This window comes from Neofelis nebulosa, chromosome 7 (genome assembly GCF_028018385.1).
Source record: "Neofelis nebulosa isolate mNeoNeb1 chromosome 7, mNeoNeb1.pri, whole genome shotgun sequence".
NCBI lineage: Eukaryota > Metazoa > Chordata > Mammalia > Carnivora > Felidae > Neofelis > Neofelis nebulosa.
The window spans coordinates 38,461,856-38,487,826 of record NC_080788.1 but is presented as its reverse complement, the minus strand read 5'-3'; the positions used below and the strand labels follow the sequence as shown (position 1 = coordinate 38,487,826).

At 39.7% G+C, this 25,971-nt stretch overlaps 2 protein-coding genes and 1 long non-coding RNA gene across 22 annotated transcripts in view; 2 read left to right on the top strand and 1 right to left on the bottom strand.

The window, feature by feature from the left end:
* Positions 1 to 4: 4 nt before the first annotated feature.
* Positions 5 to 4,964, top strand: C7H15orf61 (chromosome 7 C15orf61 homolog). Its single transcript, XM_058740646.1, has 2 exons — positions 5 to 372; positions 4,740 to 4,964. Exons 1-2 carry the CDS (start codon positions 27 to 29, stop codon positions 4,865 to 4,867), a joined length of 474 nt encoding a protein of 157 aa, XP_058596629.1. The 5' UTR covers positions 5 to 26; the 3' UTR covers positions 4,868 to 4,964.
* LOC131518079 (uncharacterized) overlaps positions 1,729 to 25,971 on the bottom strand; it is a 48,456-nt gene continuing 24,213 nt past the window's right edge. Inside the window, exons 4-6 of one of the 7 annotated variants that reach the window (XR_009264888.1) lie at positions 20,612 to 20,654; positions 13,512 to 13,578; positions 1,729 to 2,521 (exon numbers count right to left, since the gene is read on the bottom strand). This is a non-coding gene — a long non-coding RNA (uncharacterized LOC131518079). The other 6 variants (XR_009264892.1, XR_009264887.1, XR_009264891.1 and 3 more) reach the window with 6 other exon arrangements.
* The window catches only part of MAP2K5 (mitogen-activated protein kinase kinase 5), a 270,655-nt gene continuing 262,337 nt past the window's right edge, over positions 17,654 to 25,971 (top strand). For all 14 annotated transcript variants that reach the window (XM_058740633.1, XM_058740638.1, XM_058740627.1 and 11 more), the window contains exons 1-2: positions 17,654 to 18,354; positions 25,066 to 25,114. In XM_058740633.1, coding sequence (XP_058596616.1) covers positions 18,220 to 18,354; positions 25,066 to 25,114 — 184 coding nt within the window. In that variant the 5' untranslated portion in view covers positions 17,654 to 18,219. The remainder of the gene's footprint in view (positions 18,355 to 25,065; positions 25,115 to 25,971) is intronic.

Sequence of the window (25,971 nt, the reverse complement as noted above, 5' to 3'; positions counted from 1 at the left end):
GGGCGGGGACGCGGGCTAGTCCGGCCATGGAACCCCTGCGGAGGGCCCACGAGGCTGCGCTCCGGCTGCTGCTGTGCCGGCCCTGGGCCTCGGGCGCCGCCTCCCGCCCGAAGCCCCGCGCCTCCGAGGTGCTGACGCGGCACCTGCTACAGCGGCGCCTGCCGCACTGGACCTCCTTCTGCGTGCCCTACAGCGCTGTCCGCAACGACCAGTTCGGCCTCTCGCACTTCAACTGGCCGGTGCAGGGCGCCAACTACCACGTCCTGCGTACCGGCTGCTTCCCTTTCATCAAGTACCACTGCTCCAAGGCCCCCTGGCAGGACCTGGCCGGGCAGGACCGGTTCTTCACGGCGCTGAAGGTCGTCAACCTGGGTGAGTGGCCCGGGTCGGTGAAACACGCCCCGCTGACAATGGGATCACTGTTTGCAAAGCACGCTGACAAACGTCGCTCAGAGATCGAGACCCCGGCCCAAGGTCAGGCCACGTCAGCGCCGGGGAACCCTGCCTCGGCCCAGCGCAGGCTCTCCCGGGAGCACGCTTTCGGCACGTTTGGTTCGCCCCGCGCTGTTGGGTTTCCCGGACCCTGCCTCCGCGTCTCACCCACTCAGCAGCCTTCTAGGACTGGCCTTGGCCCTGGGCTTATGTATTCCTACCTCCCCGCCCCCCTCCCCCAGCCCCCGGCCCCTACTCCCCAGTAGGTGCTTGTCGGGGCTCAGTAGTTGATATCGCAGTAGTTGCTATTGAACCTTTCCCCGGAAAGCGGGGCTTTAGCCGAGGCCTGTGTCTAGGGATCACACTGCGTCACTGATGGGGAGGAGGCGTTCATTCTGTCCACACCTGCTGCAGCTCTTGGCTGGGAGGATACTTATATTGGGCAGTCAGAAAGAGGGTGTAAGGAAACGTCCACATTGGAAAGTGGCTCTGAAATTGAGAAATGCCTTATTGCATGGCAGGATTCGTTCATGACCATCATTCTCTTGAGTGCATTCATTATTATAAAAACTGCAACTACTTTCTAAGTTTGATTTTCTCTATGTGAAATCCTACCAAGTGCGTTCTACAGAAAGCACTAATGGTTTTCACCAGTCATATCAGCTTCCTCAGGTGCTAGGCCTAAAAGATATTTAAAAGATGGTACGTCTTTAATATTTCCGTATTTTCATGGGAATATTCTAATTCTGAAAGTATTTACTCTTGCTGGATGTTTATTTTCTTTTGGCTACTGACAGAAGAGGCATGAACATTGACATGGGTGTATCTTTTCTAGGTCAGTGAAAAAGAGAGAGGCCTCAAGATGTTTTGTACCTATTAATAGGTAATATCATATTAATCCAGATTTTAGTAATTGAAAATCTGGACCTGGTAGCTGAACCATGTTACCCAACCAGTTTTTTAAAACCAGAATTTTTAAAACCAGAATTAAAGCTAAACCCCTGTGTATCTAATAGCTCGTTAAATTTAAACATGGTATTTATGTACTTTTGCTTATAATAACACATATGTCTCTCGTGGGATTTTTGAGCCATTGGTCTACTGGGACTGTCCTGGGTTCACTCCACCAAGGAGAAGATTATTTAGCAATGTGTATACCTTTAAAGGTTTGTTTGTTTGGCTGATGGACTATATAGAGCATGCCCACTAATTTTGAGGTTGATTCAAAGTTGAAGGGTGAGCAAGCACACTTAGAAGATTCAATTCAAAATTATTTGGAAAAATTGGAGTGATGACTAGATTCAAGATGAGGTTTATTTTAGCATTTTCAGAATCAGAAGCCATCATTCTTCCCAACTGGTAAGAGTTACAGGTTAGGAAAAGTATAATTGGTGGATTATAGGTAAACCATGAGCCAAATGCCTTTGAAAGAAAGTTTTCATTTAAAATTTAACACCTTAAGAACACCTGAACGGTTTGGAGCTTTCTTTTGCATATAGGTACAAAGAAATCCAAAGAAAATTAGGATACAGTCTCACACAGAGAAGTGAAACCTTTTGAGGAAAGAAACAACAGTTGTAGTTTTTCTTTTTCTTTTTTTATGTGGAAGAGAAGGCTGAAGAGTGATGTAATGGTCTTCTGGAAATTCTAAAAATCCTGCCTACGTGGGAATAAGAGTTTTAAGTTAAACAAAAAGGAAAACTTTCTGCTCATGCATGCTTTCATTCGAATTGGCTTTTATTGATACAGGGAATTTTTTCCTGCACTTTTTAAAGAATAGTGTATTCACCAATTTGGTAATGTTTATTTTGTATTTTTGTCTTATGGTAGAGAATTAGATAATAGATTCTTCCCTGTTCTGTGATGTACAAATTGCCCCTGTGGATCATCAACTACATATTCTATTAATAAAAATACTTAGGATTTTATTCCTCTTATTCCCTTCTAAATTAATAATTATCAGAGTAATTCATTTTTCCATTTTGTAAATAATAAAGATTTCTCTTTTACCATTTGTTCTCTTTCTCCTCTGTCTTCCCTTCAGTGGAAGCTGACATTTTACTGATGGTTTATCAGTCTGGGTATCCTGCTGGGAAGTAGATTGAGATTTAAGAAAAGCAACTTACCATTGGAATGAATGGGTAATCGGAGACTTGCTAAGAAGTTCTAATTTTTTTTAAGTGCTTAATTTGACAGTGGTTTACCTACTGTTCAGCTGACTCAAAATGAATTATTATGCAAAGAACTGACTTTCATGTTCATTTTGATGTTATGTTTCAGTCTGGGAAAAATTTAATTTCTCACAGAATTTTATAGACTTTATAGCATATGTGCCATAAAATTATTTTTTTTTATGTTTTAATTACGTCAGTGGCAAATCTTCTCATTTGGTGTATTAGCCTGACTGCATTAAATAGACTGCAGGAAAAAAGAAATAGAGAATTTTTGACTCCTGTATCACAACTCTATCCCCTATCAAACAAAATTATTGATAGTGTTTCCTAGCTGTTTCTTAGTGAGAGGTAATGTAGTTATTATTAAACTGGTAATCTTTGATCAGTTCTCCATTTTAGCTGAAAAAATATGGACCATTGATTTGTGTGGTTTTTAAAACGTGCCAATATTTTAACTGGAAACTGATAAGTACGATCAAACAAGATTTCAGTTTCACCAGCCACCCCTTAAATTTATGTCCTTAGCGTTGGTTTAAAAGGCATATCTTATATATAATTTACTGTCAGTATATTTTAAAAATTAATACTTGTTCCTAGAACCTGTTTTTTTCTTACCCCATTGATTTTCAGCTTTAAAGTTGTGATGCCATATTTAATTTTTTATTTCAACTTATCTTTCTATTCTTCACTCATTTCTGCCTGTATGCTTCCCTAACCACACTCCACTTGCCTTTTTTTTTTCCTGATAAAATTATTTATAAATAGCTTTATGATGCTAGTTTTTGTGGCTTTTTTGTGACATTCCCTTGAAGCATTTAGAGATTCTTTTGGGTATTACCAAGGCAAAGAAAGCAGTCAAAGATTTCATGGGCATTCCAGGGAACCCTGTGATAGTGACAAACTATGACCCAGTATATTCCTAAAAATAGAGAGGTGCCAGACTGAATGGGCATTTTTTTTCCTATTCTCATTGCCAGATAGTGACGCTTCTCCTGATTAGTCTCTGGCATCACAGTGGTTGGAATGCAGCTTCAGGGAATAAGCACAAAGTAGTCCAGTGCACTTACTCACTCAAAAAGAGCATAACGGCAGATATATTCTTGCAGAAAAATAAGAAAAAATTTAGCAATATGATTAGTCCTGAGCATGTGGTTTCCCTATTAGCTGGAAAGAGGGATTTTCCAAATGGACAGCTTGTCTTTTAAATTGTCTTTTTATGTCCAACTCCTACACGGTAACAATAAAATTACCACTGTGTCGAGCATACGATATTTGCTATTGATTCATATGCCTGTTGGTTTTATACATGTTTTTAATATGTCAGTAGTCATTGAATTTAAATAAGTGCCTTAAAAAAGATAGGAACTGTGAAAGTTTGTTTTGTGTCCACTATAGTTTCATTTGCATGAGTGCTTAATCCATTATCTCTGGTTAGTAGGCTTAGTTCCATGAATCACAAATGGCAGCTAGTCTCAAATATAACAGCAAGATCTTATCAAATGGAAATACTCCAAAGAAGAAACATGTTGTTGGAATCTACTGAATACCTATTCCAAATAGGTTGAAACAAGGTTGTTTTCAAATCAGCTGTAAAAATACTAATGGGAGTATTTCTCGTTATACTAAAATCTTCCTTGAGTTACGTTTTGCCTTAGGTTTTCAAGACAGCTCTTTGACCCAGTTTCTTTTAAGTTGTACAAAAAATTACTTTAACCATCAGTGTTGCTGTTTAACTTAACGCACAGTAAAGTTGACCTAGTAATTTAAGCTCAAGGCCAATAATCAGGAGCATCTACAACGAAATGAATGAATATTCTGTTTATTTGCAAAAAGAATATAAAATTACTTCATAATTACTTGGAAGTAATGAATTAGTGCTTATAAAGTGCTTTGAATTAAAGTTTAAACCAGCTTTATCTATAGTTTTAAAGATCTCTAGGCTCACATAGTTCCACAAACAGATGAAATTGAGCTCTTAGATAATGAGTCCATCTTCACTCATGTCTATATTTTTATAACTTTATAATTTGTTGACATTGCTGAAGAGTGCTTTGTGATTTGCACCATGACAAATATATTGATGCGTGATTAATAAGTATTGATGTTCATAAAAACATATCATTTGTTTTCTAGGTATTCCAACTTTATTGTATGGACTTGGCTCCTGGTTATTTGCTAGAGTCACAGAGACTGTGCATACCAGTTATGGACCAATAACAGTTTATTTTCTAAATAAAGAAGATGAAGGTGCCATGTACTGAAGGGTGAGCCTTGGAGAACATAAATATCGGTGGATTTTCTCTTGTGTGTATGTACAATATTTATTTTTGACCCTTTAAAATAAAACTTTTGCAAACACCTTTTTCTTTCTGTGGTGTCTGATTCTTTAAGATGAATCATTGCCCTCAAGAGGCAAAGCTTTTCATACATGGTTATATATTACATACTCAGTTTAGCCAATGGGAACTACAAATGCATGAGGCATACACCATTTTTTCCCCTAGAATTAGGTTAAATTACAGATAAAAAATGATTACAACCTATATATATTCTATAGTTAGGTATTAACAATTTAAATCAACTCTTTGAAGAGAAAATAGAGACACCCATACAAAGAAGGACAGGGGAAAACCTTTTATATGACACTGGAAAAAGAAGTAGGGGAGTTTAGGATAAAGGTGGAGATAATACCATTGGCAAATCCAAAACTGATGAATTCTAATTGCAATCTGAAATCTAAACTCTTCAGCTGGCAGGATTTTAAATGGGAATGTTTTAAAGCCCTTGTGCCATTTACCTGGATGAGAGGTTCAGGTGTAATGTTGAAATTTCTTATCGTCTAAACCTCCAATACCATACTACTTTGAAAAAAAGAATAATGACTCTGGTTAATGTAAATGTAGCAAGATGAATGAAATTAAGACTTATTAAAAGTTAAAATAGCACGCTGATAAAGCTGTAAGAGCAATTAAGATCTACAAAGACCCAGAAGAATAAATTTGGTGACTGTTTACAAAAGCAATTAGCTGAAATGGTACATATCCATACACTTATTGGTGATGGGAAATGGGCTGAAATTTTAAAGACCTGATGGCAGTTTTGTGTTAAGATTTTATTAAGTTAATTGCGTTTTTGAAAGCAAAGTCATTTAAAAAAATTTATCCTTGGGGGTAGTTACAAAATACCCAGACGAATGGTAAATTTCAGAAATTTGGAGTAATTTAGGGAGAACTAAGTAGAGCTATGTAATGTCTAAACCAATGGGTGTTTAAGATTTATGATCTCTCCCATAATTACAAACATACATTATATATCATTTTATGTTAATGTGTTGCTGATACTCTGCAAGTGTACACATTTTTGTAGCAAAATATTCTATACAATACAGTCTAACCAACAACTGGGTGCTTACTTCTGGCAAATCAGTAGAGAAAGTGACTGGAAGTGACTTGAGGTGAAAATACCAGAATGAAGTAATACAAACTGACTTCGTTCAAGGTGGTCATTTTAAATGAGCTACAGAGAGCGAGCTGTTCTTCAAATACATGTAGCATGCACTTGTCTAAAAGCAATTCTAAATAACACTTTAATCAAAGAAGTACTTATGCCCATATATTTAGTCCAGAAGAATATACTTGACACTAGTTAAATGAATAGCTTACACGAAGAAGATAGTGTTACATTAGACTTCATTAATAATAAAACTGACTATTAGCATTTTGCAAGGAAGGCTAGAACTGATTTCCCCTGTAATGGGCAAAGTTAAATAACTATAGCTCATAAGTTTTAAGTCAAATACTGCTCATTCACTGCTGCTGGTCTTGTCAATACTTGCTGTAAAGGTTTGGTCCCAGCACAAGGCTGATAAAATGGTTTTTAATTACCAGACTATAAATACAGCTTTTCAGTAGAGTTGCACTTCTTTTCACACTGGCCTGTTTGATTTCTGATAATTTGTACTGCTGACTCTGCTTACCTGTTTTTCAATAGCTACAGTCAGTGTGACTGCTTGTCCATATGGTGATAGGTAAGTCTCCTTGGAGAAGATCTTTGACAAACTACCCTATTGATCTCTGTAATTCTCTGCTGCTTGCAGCATTAAATAGAGCCTTGATTTCTTGTCTCATGTGCTCACTGTGTAACAATTAAGCAAATGTAATATTTTCTTGTATTACATGAAAATCAATAGACCTCTTGCTCTCATGGAGTTGATCATAGTGAAGGATGAACTCAACGATGGCTAAGGGCATGGTTCAAATATTAAAATATCATTCACTGGATTTATTAAGTCTTATAGTGAACCTTTTAGTCTAAAAATGCTCCCCATTGAACAGTAATGGTTTTTCCTTTAAAGTGGAAAATACGTGGAAGCACTGTGGCCTTAAAGGGATAAAGTATAAATGCTGGAAGTCAGGAAATTGATTCTATTTTTAGTATCAGTGCTGTATTACTTTTTGACCTCAAGCTAATAACTCTACTCCTTTGTGTCTTAAGTTTTTTCCACCTGTAATCTGAGAAGACCAAAACAAGAAGGCTTTCTACTTTAAAATGTATCATAAATATGCTCATAAGCAAATGCCAGTTTTATTTCAGTAAAGGCTGTTTTTGTAATCCTCATTCTTCTGTTCCATATCTATTTGTATGTATGTAAAAGACTTCATTAATCAAAGGATTTAAAAATAAGGTGAGAGGAAGAAAGGGGACACATTGAAGGCATTTTATGGGTGTGCACATGCTGATTACACCTGAGGTTGCAAGCAGGGTTCTGAGCGGACCCTGCTGCCCTTCGGGATATTAGGAATATTCTTAGTTGATGAAACAACCAAAAACAGCTTTTCTGCCAATACTTAACTTCCTTGATGGGATTTTGTCTCAAAAATCAAGCAAAACTATTTTTTAACGAAGATGTGTTTTTGGTATAAAATTTCGTAACTCTTCTATTGTTATTTCTGTGCAAATCAATTAGCAAGTATTGGAAGAAATTTCCAGTCAGAATGTTTAGTTCCTGCATGAGCTGTGAACTACTGTAAAGATGCAGTAAGAATTGGGGGCATGAAAGAGGTTGCTAATATAAAAATCCCTAGTTTTTCAGCACTAATGTCTTAACATAGCCAATTGTACAGTTATTTCTTTTATCACACAAATTTGGTCACTAATTTGCTAATTGTTGACTTCAGTAAAAAATCAAAACAATTTTAATTATTAAAGGCCATATATATTTCTTTTAAAATGTACATTTTGTTTTTTATCATATTTATAGTCACTCAAAACTATAATCAAGAACATGTATAATGCTTCATGAAAATATCTCTTAATTCTGTTAAATGAGGAATGATGTTTAAATGAGTGGGGTGACCTACAGACAAGGATCTTGGTTTCATTTCATTTAAAAGCTAATGCAGATAACAGAAACCTTATCTAAAGCGGGTAGATCGGGTATCTCCTTTTTTTCAGCACTTACATTCAGACAGTAATGATGTTTGAGGGCATCTTAACCTAAACAAGTACTTAGCATTACATCTCACCTGGGTCAACAGTCTAGGGTATCAAAGTTAAACTGTGTTACTGTAAATTAATGGAAAATGTAACTGCACTTTGCCGAAAGATCAATGTCCAATAAAGGCTGCACAATCAAATCTTGTTGCAATGATTGAGGTCTTTAATTGCCTTTCAAAGATAAGGTGGTAATCAACACAGCTTTAACTGATTTTTTTACTAGTTCAATTACATGCTAATGACTAGTGCCAAGTCAGAATCTTTAACTACTTATACTTATTAAATCTTATGTTAGTAATGAAAAATTACTTTTGCTACACAATCGATAGAACACAAATCTTAATTACTATATTTCACTTTTGTACTATTCTATGTACTTGACAAATGTTTCACAAGAGCTTTCCCAACAATAAGAAGTATTATTAGTAGTGACCATGGTCCACAGAGTATTTTTTCAATATAAATTGGAGAAGAGATGCTGAGAAAATTTTTTTCTTTAAACGAAAATGTGGCTAAAATAGTTTCCGCTGACACAAGTTTGGCCCTTCAGCTACTTTTGAGACCTCTGCTCTGCTAATTGAGAATACACTTAATTCAGCTGGGATAACATAAATGTAGATTGTTTTTAGTGTGTTTCTAAAAGTTCAGTTAGTTTTCTAGTAAAGAAATTGATTTCATGTAGAGCCTGCTGTAAAATTCTCCTATTTGGGGAAAGGATAAGTTAGTAAAGGGAAATGAGAAATGAAAAAAAAAAAAAAAAAGATAAATTGGATTTCATCAAGGTGAAAAATTCTTGTGCTTCCAAGGATACTATCAAAGTGAAAACACAGCTGATGGTATGGGAGAAAATATTTGCAAATCACATATCTGATAGGGGACCTGTAGCTAGAATATATAAAGAACTCTTATAACTCAGCAACCCAATTGAAAAATGGATTTGAACAGACATTTCTGCAAATAAGTTCTACAACTTTTGGCTACTAAGCACATGACAAGGTATTCAACATTAACTGTTAGGGCAATGCAAATCAAAACCATAATGAGAGGGGCACCTGGGTGGCTCATTCAGTTGAACACCTGGCTCTTGATTTCAGCTCAGGTCATGATCTCACAGTTTGTGGCTTTGAGCCCCATGTTGGGCTCTGCCCTATCAGCACGAAGCCTGCTTGGGATTCTCTCTTTCTCTCTCTCTGCCCCTCAAAGACAGATGATAAGTGTTGGCAAGGATGTGGAGAAACTGGAACCTTCATGCATTACTAGTGGGAATGTAAAATGATACAGCCACTTTGGAAAAGTTTGGCAGTTCCTCAAAATATTAAGCATGAAGTTACCATATGACCCAGCAATTCAATTGCGAGGTCTATAGAGAACTGAAAACAAATGTTCACACAAAAACCTGTACACAAATGTTCATAGTAGCATTGTTCATTCTAGCCAAAAAGTGGAAACTACACAAATAGCCACCAACTGAAGAATGAATACATAAAATGTGTCATATTCACATTATTATGGGAATAACTGGAATATTACTCAGTCAAAAAAGAGAAGGATACACTGATAAACACCACAGCATTGACGGAGCTTGAAAACATTGTGCTAAGTGAAAGAAGCCAGTCGTAAAGACCACCTATTACATGATGCCATTAATATGAAATGTCCAGAACAAGCAAATCTACCGAGACAAAGAGGATTAGTGATTACCTAGGGATGGGGAGGTTGGGAGGAAATGGGCAGCGACTGTTAATGGGTATGGGGTTTCTTTTTGGGGTAATGAAACTGTTCTAAAATTGATTGTGGTAATGGTTGCATGAGCCCATGACTATACTCAAACCATGGAAATGTACACTTTAAATGGAAGACTGTGTGGCATGTGAATGATCTCTCAATAAAACTGTTAAAAATTTAGTAAAGCGGGGAGGGGAAATGGGCAGTTAGTATTTAATGGCAGTATGGTTTCCATTTTGCAAGATGAAAAGAGGTCTAGAGATAGTACTGATGTTTGCACAATAATGTGAATGGTCATGTGACTAGATACTGCTGAACTGTATACTTCAACATGGTTAACATGGTAAACTTGGTGTTCTGTGGATTTTACCACAAATAAAAGTAATTTTTAAAATTTAGTAAAGGACTTAATATTACTATAATGGAATGTAACTGCATGATTTCTGTAGAAAATAACAGAGTTTAGAAACATGTTAGAGATTAAAAGAGGTAAAACATGCTAACATCATTTTATACTTTGCAGTCTTGGCATTTAAAACTTTTTAATTATGAAACCTACTTTTAATTAAGTAGATGAAATCTCATTTGGGATCATTTTTTGGTAGCATTAAGGATATACTTTTATATCCTTATTATATACTTTTATCCTGAAACGAACACAATGTTGTATGTCATTCTTCAGTATAAAAATACATACACACGTGCATAAAGAAATGTGATAAGATTGAAGATCAGACCAAAGAAAAGCACGTAAAATGTTAGTAAATGAAAATATCCTCTTTTAGATCCGAGTTGCTGGGTAAAGAATATTAGCTACTACTAGTATGAGGTGTTATATAGTATTGCTTATAGCTATTTTAGTTGCACTTATATCATTTTAAATACAGTTTATGAAGATTGTACTACTCCATTATATTATTAATTTATCTTCAGTGATATTTATAGTATCAATTTAAAAGCAGTAAAACTTCATGAAAAGTAGCTTAAACACAAGGATTTTGATAAACAAAAGCTTCCAGTTTTTAAAAGCAAATCATGGAAGCTGTACTTCTTAAAGAAGATGTAAAGTTTCTGTATTGTTGTTGATGATAGAATTATGAACCTTATAAACTCAGTATTTTTTAGTTAACCTAAATACATAAATCTATTTGAATTCATCTTATGAAAAGAGATATGTCATTAGATATATGATCATTATATGCTTTAGTGATTCATGGACCTTGTTACATACATGCTTTGTAATGTATGAATTATTTAGTAAGAAAAATCACAATAATTTTGTTGTTACTCAAAAATTTATGGGTTGGCAGAAACAATTATGCAGCCCCTGAAGCTGGTATGTTAAGGTAACATCATTAACACTATGTAGTATGATTTTTTTAGTAGTTGCTTGACATAACCTTTGCTGCTGCTAGAATAGATCAGTAATTTTATAACAATCTGTCTGTAAACAGAACATTGAATTTATTAACCACAAGGTGATTCATTTTACTCTATTTTCATATAAGTGCATAATTTAAAATCAGACCTAAAAAGTGGTCTACCCAAACTCTAAAGGAAGAATATAAAAACATACAAAATGAAAATTAATACTCTCCTAGGTTAAAATTTTTAACTCCATTTAATAAAAGTGGATATTTTCATTTCAAAAAATGTATATGTTTAAGAATTGAATGAAAGTCCATGAAGATAGGAGATTATCCTGTAACCTTTATTTCTTTCTCTCTTTTAAAATTCATCCATATTAAGTAGGCTCCACACCCAATGTGGGGCTTGAACTCACAGCTCTGAGATCAAGAGTCACAGGCTCTACCGACTGGACCAGCCAGCACCCACCCCTCTTATAGCCTTTTTTATTACGTATGATATTAACCCGCCTGCTGTGAGATGAAACCAACATTTTAGTTTTTTATGCTTTCAAATTTCCAACATTAAAAGATGAAGGAACCAAGAATTTTAAAGTTTGGATAAAAATCTAAACAGTGTCACCTAATTTTACATTACATTTAAAAATCAAAATTCGGGGCTCCTGGGTGGCTCGGTCAGTTGAGTGGCCGACTTCGGATCAGGTCATGATCTCATGGTTCGTGGGTTTGAGCCCTGCGTCGGGCTCTGCGCTGACTGCTTGGAGCCTGGAACCTGCTTCGAGTTCTGTGTCTCCTTCTCTCTGTTCCTCCCCCACTCATGCTCTATGTCTCTCTCTCTCAAAAATGAATAAACATTCAAAAAATTAAATAAATAAATAAATAAATAAATAAATAAATAAATAAGGCTCTTTGTGGAATGAATGTGTGATGATTCAAAATTAAAAAGAAAACTTGTCTTCATCTTTAAGAGTTTTCAGAAAAGGATACTTTAACTGGAGATCCTATGGATTATTTGCAAGAACAGCAACAAGTTTTGAAATACTTCACATGTCATGAATTAACTTACACACTTATGGAGTCTGAAAAAATAAAAGACTGGAATCTTGTTGCATTATCCTTTTGAGGCATTTCATACTGTTTTCTCATACAGAAATGTTGCTATTTTATTTTATTTTATTATTTAATTTTTTAAAATGTTTCTTTTATTCTTTTTTTTAAATGTTTATTTACTCTTGAGACAATGCGAGAGACAGAGTGCAAGCAGCAGAGGGACAGACAGAGGGAGGCACAGAATCTGAAGTGGGCTCCAGGCTCTGAGCCATCAGCCCAGAGCCCAATGCGGGGCTCAAACTCACGAACCAAACTGTGAGATCATGACCTGAGCCAGTCAGACGCTTAACCGGCTGAGCCACTCAGGCGCCCCTCTTTTATACTTTGAGAGAGAGAGAACACAAACAGGGGAGGGTCAGAGAGAAGATAGGGAGACACAGAATCCAATCCAAGGCAGGATCCAGTCTCTGAGCTGTCAGCACAGAGCCCGTTGCAGGGTTCAAACCCACAAAATGTGGGATCATGAACTGAGCCATTTTTTTTACTACGGTAGCCTTTTTTATTACGTAAAAAAGCCATCCAGCCGCCTCAAGAAATGTTGCTATTTTAAAGTCAAACGGAATGACATGTAGAAATAAATGAAGTAAAACATTAAACAGAAAGTACTAGGATCAGTTAGACTTACTCACTTTAAACAGAACTAGAAATAATATGCTAGTAACTAGAAGACAAGAATGTTTTAATTGAGTTGGCCAAACATGGAATAGGTTCCCTCTTGAGGCAGTGAGTCTGTTGTTGGATATGTTCAGAGAGGCTGCATGACCATTCCTTAGGTAGACATGGAGAGAATTCTTGAATTGTGCAGAGGACAACATTGGTGATTTTGTCAGTTTCCTTTAACCCTGAAATTTTATTATCATTCTTGCATGCATGCCTATCTCTGATTCCAAATCATGCTAGTTTGTTTTTTATTGCTGTTCTACTATATGTGTAATACAAAGAACCTTGTTTTAAAGATAAAATATATGGTTTAAGTTCTTGTACCAATACCAGTTAAACGACTGAGAAAAATTAGAGCTTTCTAAATCTTAGTGTCTTCATGTACAGAAGGAGGAGTTTAACTAATACTTACATAGTATTTATTTGTGCCAAGTCCTAGACTAAGCACTCTATACATATTAACTCACTTAATCCTCTCTTAACAGCCCAGTGAGTTTGGCACTGTTTTTATGCCTATTTTTTAGCTGTAGAAATCACGAAGTCTTACCCAAGGTCACACATAGTGAGTGTTCCTCCAGTCCTTGCAATCTGTCTATGGAGTCCGTGGTCGTAACCTACAATGCATAGACAATTTTGTCACATTATGGATGTGGAAGTATTTGCAAGCTATAAAGTGCCACAAAAATGTGAGATATATTTTGTTAATACAAACAAAATAATACAGATATGTTTAAACAATGAAAAGAAGGAAGTAATACAGCTTAAGTGATTTGTAGGGACAGCAGCCTACTTTATCTAAAAGAAAATATATTACGCAGAAATTCAATCTAATGACATTAAAAAAATTTTTTTAATGTTTATTTATTTTTGAGAGAGAGAGAGAGAGAGCACACAAGCAGGGGGAGGGCAAAGAAGGAGACAGAATCTGAAGCAAGCTCCAGGGTCTGAGCTGTCAGCACAGCTCCCCATGCGGGGCTCGGACTCACAAACTGTGAGATCATGACCTGAGACAAAGTCAGATGCTTAACTGACTGAGCCATTCAGGCACCCCAACATTTGAAAATTTTTTAAATATTTATTTATTTTGAGAGAGAGAGAGAGAGCGCGCCCAGGCACGCACACAAGTGGGGGAGGGGCAGAGGGAAGGAGGGACAGAATCCCAAGCAGGCTCCACACCGTCAGCTCAGAGCCTCACAAACTGTGAGATCATTAAATTAATGAATTAATTCATTTTAGAACATCTAAAATCCATAGCATCTGGCACATACTAGGTGCTCTGTGACTGTTAAACTGTTGTTTCTGCTTCTGTGCGAGTGCTGGACTTGTCTCACTGTTCTTTTTTTCCTTTCTGCCAAAACAGGAGAGAATAAACTTCCCTGTCACGCTTTTAGGGGTTTATCTGTGCTCATTTTTGTTCATGCCTCTTCATGTTCTTTTTTTACAAACTAAAGGATATTAGGCAACATGAAGAAAATGTTTATGGTTTAGTTGTTGTTGCTATTGTAAATTATATAATTATATCCTCTTGCAAGTAATATTCCCAAGACACGATTGCTGGTGTGTTTAGATTTACAGAAAAATTGCAAAGGTAGTACAGAGTTCCTTATAAACCCTCATCCAGATTTCTCTGATATTAGCACCTCATGTAACTTAGTTGCCAAAAGATATCAACACTGGTTCATTATTGCCAACTGAACTGCAGATTCTGTGCAGATTTCACCAGCTTTTCATTACTGTTCTTTTCCTGTTGTAGGATTCCATTGAAGGTCTCAGACTGCATTCGGTCATCATGTCTTCTTAGTCTTCTCAGGTCTGTGAACAGTTTGTTTTTTATGACCTTGACAGTTTTAAGGAGTACTTGTCAGGTATTATGTAGAATGTCCCTCAATTTCGGTTTGTCCGATGTTTTTCTTATGATTAGATTGGGGTCATGAGTTTGGGGGACAAGACCACAGAGGTCAAGCGCCCTTCTTACTGCATCATATTAGACAGCACATGATCCCAACATGACTTATTACTGGGGATGTTAACTTTGACCGCTTGGTTAGGATGGTGTCTGCTAGGTTTCTCCACCGTAAAGTTACTGTTTTCATCCTCTATTTTCATCATGTTCTTTTAAATCAAAATTAATCAACAAATATTTGAGCTTTATACATAAGGGCCCACAGTAGGCCCTGAAGGAGGTAAGTGGAATTCTCGAACACAGGAGGCAATCAATATTTGCTATAAAATCTGTAGTTCTTTGGGAGTCTATAATGATTGTTGTCGCAGTCTTTTTTTTTTTTTTAATTTTTTTAATGTTTATTTATTTTTGGGACAGAGAGAGACAGAGCATGAACAGGGGAGGAGCAGAGAGCCCGACGCGGGGCTCGAACCCACGGACCGTGAGATCATGACCTGAGCTGAAGTTGGACGCTTAACCGACCAAGCCACCCAGGCACCCCTGTTGTCGCAGTCTTGATGGTGGAAAAGCAAAGGAGCAAGTGAGGCTCAAGACAGGCAGGAGGTGCACAGGGCAGTTGCATTCTTATTCTTCAGTCCACTTTGCCTTCAGGATCCATTCATTCACTCAACAGCTATTATTCAAGTGCCTGCGATGTGCCAGGTACTATTTTAGGTACTAGGGGCATGGCAGTGAATAAAAAAAACACATATAGTTCCCTCCCCTCATTAAGTTATAGTTTACTGGGGAGACAGGCAAATGAGTAAAACCTGTGACATGTTAGATACGTGCTAGGAGAAAAATTAAACTGGCTTGTATCTATGAATGGAGTGTTTTGGGGGCTGGTTTGTAATTGCCATAGTGTGTGCTAAAGGAAGGCTGCAATTAGAAGGTAACGTTTGAGTCAAGACCGGCAGAATGTGCTTTTCCAGGCACGGTGTCCATAGGCACTTACCGCGGTCCAGCAGTAGGGGAGCCTGTGTGGCTCAGTTGGTTAAGCATCCGACTCTTGGTTTCTGCTCAGGTCGTGATCTCATGATCTCACTGTTGGGTTCATGAGCTCAAGCTTCGCATCAGGCTCTCTGCTGTCAGCACAGAGCCCACTTCAGATCCTCTGCCTTGCTCTCTCTCTACCTTTCCCTTGCTTGTGCTCTTTCGCTCTCTCAAAATAAATACACTTAAAAGAAAAAAAAAAAAAAAGAATGGTCCAGCAATAGAATTCTAAAACTGGAATTACTGTATGACCCAGCAATTCCACTTTGGGGTATATCTCCATCCAGAAGAATTGAAAGTACAAATTGGGTTGGTTTTCCCCATAGTACTATGAATTAAAAAGCTGTTTTAACAAATAATAGGTTCATAGAAAATCTCCAGTTTTGTGGTCTATATTCTCAAATAATAGGAAATGAACTTTCAATAAAAAAGTACATGGGTACCTTGGGCAAACTGTTTATTTCTCACAGGACTGAGGTACGGGTGGAAAAGGGCAATTTCAGAATATCTGGAGCATCTGATTAAATGAATTTCTACCTAAGCTATTAATTTACAGTAACTAAAAAAGAGACAATTTATCTCCTATGTGGACTTTTGAATTAAATATAAAAGAAACTCAGCAGAGAAATATAGGCACAAAAATTTTTGGTGTTCTACTTAAACTAACCAACATTTAAATTATTTTTTCTCTTGCATGAATAAATTCTGAGTGTGAGGGGGGGAAATGATCACTCCTCTCCCACCGAATTTATATAAAATTCAGCACTCTAAAGCGACATGAGCACGTTCATTAGCAGGAGATTATGGCCCAACCTACACAATGCGATTTGTAAACAAACTTTTATATAGAAACCATAGATCAACACAATTATGCATTTTAAAATCTGAGGTTAACAAGGCATTTAAAACAACCGAGGGTTATTGCTACTGCCTGTGGTATCACCGATTGTGTAAACATTGCTATCTGGTTGAAATTTTACGGACTAGACCAGATATTTTCTGCAATGATTTAATAAGAGAACAGGATGCCAGTACTCCAGCTGTCCCCTGGCAGTTAAACTCTTCCCTGAATTTTTTTTTTTCTTTTACTGTTGCTTTTAAATGGAGGGGCTGTTTGCTATTTCAGGGCAATCGTGGGGTAAAAGAACAACAAAAAAAGCATACACTCTTTGCTCAAGTGGGAGGAAGACTATCATAATTCTGTATCTGTGGAGTGGAAGAAGGGGAAAAAAGTGTTGAGTTCTTGCCTTACTCTTGATTTGGTGCACAAACCCCGTCAAGGTAAAGGGCTTGACAAAGTAGGTATAAAGGCGAGGTGGAGTTTCGTCTTTCTGGGGCTTCCGCCAACAGTACGCAATTTTAAGACGACAGTTGGGCTGGAGTCCGCCAAAAGCCCAGTTTAGTTTCCTCCTTCGTTTGCTAGATGGTTTCACCCGGCTGCCTTTAACGAGGGTCGCGAGTGGAAAAGAAAGGAGCGTCACTCGGTCGCCGCGGGCGACCACGGGCCGACGGAGACCTCCCGACGGGCCAGCCTAGCCCGGCCCTCGTGCTCGTCCCCGCCCCTCGCGCTCGCTCCTCGGGTCCCGCCCGCCGGGGCGCGGTGGCGGGGCTGGCCGGGAGCTGCCCTCATCCAACATGGCGCCGCGGGAGGCGGGTCCCTCTCTCCGGCTCCCGGGGTTCCGGTGCCGTGCGTTTTGGTTCCGGAGTAACAGTGCCCTCGCCGCGCCTTCCTTCTCCTTTTGCCGCTGCCGCTGCCGCCGCAGCCGGAACGTTCGGCCTGGGGCGGCTGGGCCCGGGCCCGCGCGCGCCGCGCCCTCTGACTCGGGGTGGGGAACAGGATTCGCTTCCCGACGGAGGGCCCTCCTCGACTCTCGCTTGGTTTGGCGGCCCCGGGTCTCCTTCGAAACAGCCCCCGACTGAGTCCCCTCCAGTCGGGGACCCTCCCCTCTCCACTAAGGAAGAGTGGACACCTGCCGCTCTGTCTCCCTAAAACGGGGTCATCTCCTCACACCCACACAGACGGCAGGGGGCTTCACGGTCCGGTTCGCCCTCTTTCCCAACTCCAGAACCCTCTGACCCCCGTTAGTTTATATTGGCCCCTGCCTCGTGCCCCGTCCACGCTCACAGAGAGGCAGCCCCAACCCCATACAGGCTGGGCCTGGCTTGCTGCCTGCGGGTCCCTTCCAGACCATCCCTCTTCTTCACTCCCCCGACCCCCTGCCCTGTTTCCCTCCGTCCCCTTGTCACCCTTTGGAGTCCTCGCCTAACCAGGATCCAGTGGGTACCTCCTGCCCCAGGATGTGAGCCCCTGTAACCTGTAATGCTGTGGCTGGCCTTTGGCCCCTTCCATGCCATGGAGAACCAGGTGCTGGTGATTCGTATCAAGATTCCAAATAGTGGCGCGGTGGACTGGACAGTGCACTCCGGGCCGCAGTTACTCTTCAGGGATGTGCTGGTGAGTGGTAATCTCAGTGTCCAAAACCCATTGAGGAGGGCGCAGGGATTTGTGGGGTAGTCAGCACCTTGACCGCTGAATCTCAGCCTGGTTGCCCAAGCTAGTGGCCGTGGCCATTGCTGGCCTCCTGTGGGGGCAGTTTTATTGCTTCCACGACAGACATTGATTAATTGCATGGACTGAAATCTGGCAAATGTGCAGGACCCTGGGGAAATAGAGATGAATCAGATTGAACCCCTGCCCTCAAGGAGCTCGCAGCTGGACTGGGACATACACACAGAAGCATCAACTGGATGCAAAAAGCTGAGTCTAGAAGTTTTTTTTCCCCCAAGTGTTTCTTGGAATGTCCCTGGCCAGATTCCAGCCATGTCTTTGTACAGAGTTCCCTGAACTTGGTGACCAATAAGGAAAGAGAAACTAGGCAACTGGAAATTACCATGTTTCAACAAACCCAAGGTGCCATTGGTTTTAAGATACTATTTTGTGTACCACTCAGAAAGAAAAAAAAACAAAACAAAAACACTGCCTGTTAAACTGTGACATGCTGTCCATTATACAAAAGCAGCCCAATTTCAGAGATGTTAAAAGTGGAGGAAAAGGTGCATCTGAGAATCAATGTTGTGTTATTACTCTCAGGATATATTTCAGATAAAGTCATGGAACGTGAGAGCAAGAGTGTAACCTCAGCAGTGGTCTGTTGAGACCTCTTATCTTTTTTGAGATAGTTACTGAGGAGTAGTGAGGTGAAACTTTTTCCAAAGTAGTGGTGCTCACGAGTGGGGGAGTCAGTACTAGAACTCAGATTTCCTTACTTAGTCATTTTTTTCCATGTGCTGCACTGCCATTTCTCATCTTTTAGCAGACATTTGAGATAGAGTGTATTGTGCCCATTTTATATATTGAATAATTGAGGTATCAGAGGCAGAACTGACATACCCAGAAGCATGTTGCAGGTACTAAATCTATAGCGGAAGTTACCTGCAGAATAAGATGGGGCTGGGTAAAGGTTCTTGGGAGGAGGGAGATCTGTGATGTGATTTTTTTTTTTTTTTTTTTTTTTTTGGTTGTCATAGGTGTCACCATCAAAATTTGATTCCTGTACCTATATTTTGAATTCTGGATGTTGCTGACCATCCAGACCATTACAGATTTTCAGGTGTCTGGGCTACGAGTGCAGAGGCTGGAGTGAGCCAGCAGCTTCCAGCCTTGTCCACCAAATGTTACCCTTCTCTTTGTGTCTGGAGTTCGCGCACTCACGTGCATATAGTTTTCTTCTTGTGACAAAGCCCAGACTTTTTAGCATGGTCCTCTAGGCCCGTCTGGATTGGCTTCTGCCTGCCTGGCACCACACCACACCACACCACACCACACCTCACCTCTCACCACACCCCACGAGCATCCTGTGCTCCAGGTTACATAGAATTAACTTTAGTTCTCCTAGGCTGTCTCCACTCGGTGCTTTTCTTCAGCTAGCCAACTCCTACGTGTCCTTTCAGAGCCCAGCTTCCTTTTTCCTCTACCGTAGTCTTGGTTATGTGCCCCTCCTCTGTGTTCCCACAGCATCGTTCGGGCAAAGCTCACAGGTTTTGTCACAGTTTTATCTCTCCCTTCCAGTAAATGGTGCATTTCCGGAGGAGATGGACATTCATTTCCCCTCTTTCTCGTGCTCCGTAGGACCCTGAAATATTTGTTGAGATATTTCAAAGGGAGCGTTAAAAAATATGCATGCGGTTATGGTTTTGTGGACAGCCTGCTAGGTTTTGAATCAAAACGTGGGTTTCATGGGGCGACTGGGTGGCTCAGTCAGTTGAGTGTCCCAACTCTTCCATTTCAGCTCAGGTCATAATCCCAGGGTCATGAGATCGAGGCCTGCATTAGGCTCTGTGCTGAGCATGAAACCTGCTGCAGATTCTCTCCCTCCCCCTCTGCCCTGTGCGTGCTCTCTCTCGCGCGCGCTCTCTCTCTCGCGCGCTCTCTCTCTCTCAAAAAAAAGTGAGTTTAATTGCAAGCAGTCTCACTTAACTAGACAAGTCTCTCTACCTCTTTTAGCCTCAGTTTCCTTACTTGTAAAATGGGGACAATACCTGCCTTCAAGGCTTGTGAAGATTAAGTGAGATCGTGTCTGTGATGAGAAAGGTGTGAGCTTTCTTTCACTTTGCTCATTTGAAATAACAGAAGATATTTTGAACAGAGTGATACAGTGTTCACAAACACAAACTCTGGGCCAGATTGCCTGGGTTTAAATTGCAAGCCTTACCAGACTCACTTGGGCAAGTGTCTTTTGTGTCTCAGTTCTTTACCTGTAAAAAAAAAAAAAAAGAAAGAAAAAAAAAGTGAGGGGTAGAGGATGAAAATAATGCCCACTTCATAGAGTATGAGGACTACTGGAGTTGATACATATAAAGCACTTAGAACAATCTGGAATGAGGCAAATGCTCTGTAAGTATTGTTGTTACAACATAAGGGACAGGGCCTGGGTCTTTTGCTTCTTAAGCATCTCTCTATTGTACTTTGGCTCCAGGCTGATTGGCTTTACTTTTTTTTTTTTTTTTTTTTTTTTAACGTTTATTTATTTTTGAGAGAAAGAGACAGAGCATGAGCCGGAAAGGGGCAGAGAGAGAGGGAGACACAGAATCCGAAGCAGGCTCCAGGCTGTGAACTGTCAGCACAGAGCCCAACGTGGGGCTCGAACCCACAAACTGCGAGATCATGATCTCAGCTGAAGTTGGATGCTTAACTGACTGAGCCACCCAGGCTGATTGGCTTTAAAGTAAACTTTGGACAATCGGTTCTACCATCTAGAGTGCCTTGTGTCCTCACATGTGCCTATGTGCAGGTAAGCCCAGGTGGAGCATGTTTAGAGCCCTGATGAAGGGCTCTTGACAATGGGTGCTGTGCTATCTCCTGTGTCCTGTAGCAGGCTCTACGAACTGCACGTACAGATCCTGGTGGACACCTGTGATTTCTTCACCAGGGTCACGTCATCTTTTCATCAAAAAATTGTCAAAAAACTGGACACCTGGGTGACTTGGTTGGTTAAGCGTCCGACTTCAGCTCAGGTCATGATCTTACAGTTTGTGAGTTCGAGCTCCATATCGGGCTCTCTGCGATTAGCGCAGAGCCCACTTTGGACCCTCTGTCTCCCTTTCTCTGCACCCTCCCTCCAAATAAACATTAAAAAAAAAAAAAGAAATTGTCAAAAACCGACAGCTATATCAGCATCTTTGGCTTGGAACCTTAAAATTTAAAGCCAAATGAAATCTGGAAGCATCCCCCTCATTTCATATAAATCTCTTCTCCCCAGTTTTCAAATTCAGAAGCGTGAACCCCAGAGGCGGAAAATGCTAAAGCCACACAGCTCGTTTTTGGTAGGACCAGACACAGAAGCCAGAAGCAGTTTGTGGTCACTGAGTCATCTGTATCTGAGAGTGTTTTGTACCTGACGTTGTAGTCGAGGGCTCTCATCACTGCTCTGCCAAATAGCTGGGAGACCTTGGACAAGGCACTTAGCCTCTCTGGGCCTGTGTCTGGGTCTGAATAATTCGGGACTGGCTGCGGGGTAAAGTAGGCCTAGCTGGTCTTCAAGGGCAGAGACATTTGATTATCTGTGTTTCAGCTTTCTGTGTTCTTTTCCTTGTAGACACAATCTCCGGTTTGGGGAAAATTGTGCAGGAGATCACAATTAGTGGTACAAGAGAATGTTCCCCCTATTCCTCTTGGTGTTTGAATCCTGTCTCCCAAGTCCCAGCTCAGATTTCCTCTCATCTGTGAAGTTTTTATCTAGACTGAGCCTGTGATTTTTTTTCTGCCTCCTGAGTTAGCAAATACTGTATTTATGTCTTTTGTCTGGCTCTTATCAGCCTATAAGTGCGCTGTATTGTTATTCTTTTAGGTTTGTCTTTATCTCAGTGACCAGACTATAATCTTCCTAAATCTTACTGTTCTGTAGCCTATAGCTTTGTGATCTTTATGCTCCTGGCATGTGTAGATGCTTAATTATACTTTTGGTCCATCATATATTTGATTGGTATATTAAAAACATGGAGAAGAAAATGACCAAGAAATGATCACCATTAAAATATTTAAATTTAAATTTTCTTTTGAAGCCTTCTTTAGGTAAATGTTATGTTGTGAATAACAGAGGGCTTTTTCTTTTTTCCTGGACATAAGTCACTTAAAATATAACTGTAAAATATACATAAAATTATTAAATATGTCCTGGTTAGAAATGACCAGTAGGTATTAACTGATTTTGAAACTTTTCAACTCTTCAGCATTATGATAAGCCCCATCTTATTTGCTTTCACAGAACCATATGGCTGGTTGTGTTCACATGATCCCTCAAGCAAGTTTGCTTTTTTTTTTTTTTTACTCTTTTTCCCCACATTAGGTGTAAAGCCTATGTGACTCCTTGTTTATGGTGATGGGCAAAAGGGGCCACTGCTGCCCCCCAAGGTTTTCAGCTAGTTATTAGAAATTTGCTGTTTGATGGGATCTGCTATTCATAAGTAGGAAGGATCCTAAATTAGTTTGCTAATGCTATAGAGTTCATGGCACAAGATCCAGGTGATCAGAGTTCCCTGAAAGTAACGTCGAGGTGGAGGGTTGGGGGTGGTATCCCCCAGCTTGTTTTTAACCACACCACTAGTTAGAAAAGGTCCTCAATAGATGCTCTGGAAGGATGATGGGAGTGAACAAATGACTATCCACCAATCCTCAGGTGCTGAAATTTTGGGTTTCGTTGTTAGGTAAGCTCTATAACTTTCCAGTCATCAGTGACTTGTTTTATTAATTTAACAGACACTATTGTGGCACCTACCATGTGCTAGACACTCTTAAAATCACTTTATAAATGTGAACTCATTTCGTCCTACGAGGTAGGTACAGTTATGATCTCATGGCCCGGATAGACTCAGTCACCGAGCTGCTGAACAGCGGAGTCAAGGTCCAGCCCTAGCAGTTTGGCTCCAGCCCACACGGTCAGGCTTTACACTAGCTGTCTGTAGAATTTATTCCATACTCACTCGACAGTTTCCATTTACCTGTCAATAAATACTTTTACCTACAAGTGTGTAGAATTTTTTTAACACTCGATTTTTTTTTTTTTTTACAAATACTTCCTCAGAGTTGATGTTTCATGTGGTAAGACTAGAGTCAGAAGGAAAAAAATAACCTCCTTTGGGTCTAATGAGCGAGGGTTGCCTAAGATAGTTCTCTTTGATCAATTTTATATGCACAGATTTATTTTTGAGGGGAAAAAAAGGCACTCTGGAGGCGAGGCTATTATGCAAATTTCCACTGCAGCAAAAGCTTCTAAAGAACTGCCTTCAGAAGGAAGTTGCAGCCGCCACTCTGCTAAGTGCCCCACTTGGAAGGGCTGTGGGCTCCCTGCTGAGAACTACCATAAGCCGCTTTGTCACCCGGCTGCCTGGTGCCAGTTCTGGCAGAGCCCAGGAGGGACGTTGCGGCAGAGTCCCGGAGAGCAGTGAGGTTTGCAGACCGTTTAGGTGGGGCTGGACATCACGGAGGGTCATCTTTCCCAGTGCTGGCTATTTCTTGAGGATGTCCCATGCCTCTTGAGCTAAGCTGTCTCCATAGACTGATTTTTAAGATTTCAACTTTACAGGTTCATTTAAATATTGGTATCAGAATATATAAACTTAAAAAAAAATTTTTTTGTAGCCTAGATTAACTCTGTTCCAGTGTCATTCAATATATGTTTTCCAGTTGCTTAGGAGTAAAGGTTGATAAAAATTGTTTGTATCAAATGTAGCATTATAGGTTATGGCATTATTAGAATAATATGTCACAGAAACTTGTTTTTTGAACTCTTTGCACTATGAATACAAGGCACGATGTCGCTAGTTGCATATCAGAAGCTGCATTTGAGTGTCCACAATGTGCTAGGTTAATTTATGTATATTATTTAACTTAATTTTTGCATTATCTCTCTAAGTATTACTAGACTCCTATTGGAGGATAATCAGATTGAGGCTCAGAGAGGTTAAGTAATTTATTTCCAGTCACAGAGCTAGTAGGTGCAGACCTGGGATTCAAACCCAGGCTAGTCTGACTCCTAAACCCCTTACTCTTTCTACTGGCAGTGCACTCCACAGCCTCCCGTAGAAGAAACTGTTTATTTGTTTAATACATAAGGGTGTATTTTTTTATTAAAATTTTTTTAATGTTTATTTTTGAGAGAGAGAGAGAGAGACAGAGCATGAGCGGGGGAGGGGCAGAGAGAGAGAGAGAGGGAGGGAGGGAGGGAGGGAGGCACAAAATCCAAAGCAGGCTCCAGGCTCTGAGCCATCAGCACAGAGTCCAACGCGCAGCTCGAACCCATGAACCCATAAACCGTGAGATCATGACCTGAGCCAAAGTCAAACACTTAACCGACTGAGCCACCCAGGTGCCCCCACAAGAGTGTATTTGTATATACTGTTGAATCAAGATGGAAAGATTGTTACGAATACATAGTAGAGGAAATTTTGTAAAGAATCTCCCCCCACTCCCCCACCCCCTGCCCCAAAATAGAGATTTAAGTTCTGGCCTCACATTGCTGGGCTAAGTGTGATTATGAGCTAATGTTTTTATAGTTTATGCCAACATTTCAAAAATCTTCTTCAGGTTCTCATATTTCCTCTAGGATTTGCCACATGTTAGCAATAAAGAAGATGGCTAATTGTGTTTCTTTATTCTTTCTTTGTTTAGGATGTGATAGGCCAGGTTCTGCCTGAAGCAACAACCACAGCATTTGAATGTAAGTCTGGCTTGTATACTTTCTTGACTGTTTCTTTCTGCAGTAATTTTTCAAAGGGTTTATGGGTTGTATTACTTTAGAAACTGACAAAAACAGATTATTTATGATCATCATATGGTACATTTAAATATTTATAAATTAATGCAAGTTTAATGATGATACTGAACTGAGTAATATTTTCTTATTTAATCATATCTTGGGTGTGCATATTTCTATAATATAGCTTTAATTACCAACATGACCTTTATCTGCTCTTGCTCCTCACTGTAATAATATTGTGGGACGAAATGAAACGTGTAAACTACCTGTAGGCCAGTGATTACTGATTAAGAGATTGTAATCCATTACTGCTTTAACACAGCAACAGAGTAGAGCTTTTAAGTGAGCGTTGCCTGGAATAATTCTGTTTTAGTGGGGCTTGGTGTGGCTGCTACATGGTGACAGTAACACTTCAGTCTTGAGTCCTTCTTCCTCACTGTCCCCTCCCCCACCAAAACCAATTGGCCTGGGGATTGGGAGGGGGCAGGATGGACTAGAAAACGAGTTTCCACATGAGCCAAGTCATTGCAAAGGACGTCAGGGTCCAGTAATGTTAAGGTGAGAGTTTAGTCCATAGAACAAGGGCTCTGATGTTGAGAAGGATGAAGTAAGGATTTTTTTCCCATCTGTTTTTAGAAGGTGAAGGCCACTTTTCCATTAGAAGATGTACGGTTTCTTCACACGATAGTTTATTTGTTGTTCTTGGTTTTTACGCAGATGGTTAATGACAGTGAATATAATGTCTTTTATTTATGCTCTCTTTGGAGGACAATTTGGTGGTACTTAACAAAATATAAAATGTGCAAAACCTTTGATTG

What these genes read in the sequence shown, in the direction of transcription:
- C7H15orf61 (XM_058740646.1), top strand. Translation starts at nt 27, where the DNA reads ATGGAACCCCTGCGGAGGGCCCACGAGGCTGCGCTCCGGCTGCTGCTG. An exon ending in GCTGAAGGTCGTCAACCTGG is followed by an intron (nt 373 to 4,739) that starts GTGAGTGGCCCG and finishes TTTGTTTTCTAG; the next exon opens with GTATTCCAACTTTATTGTAT.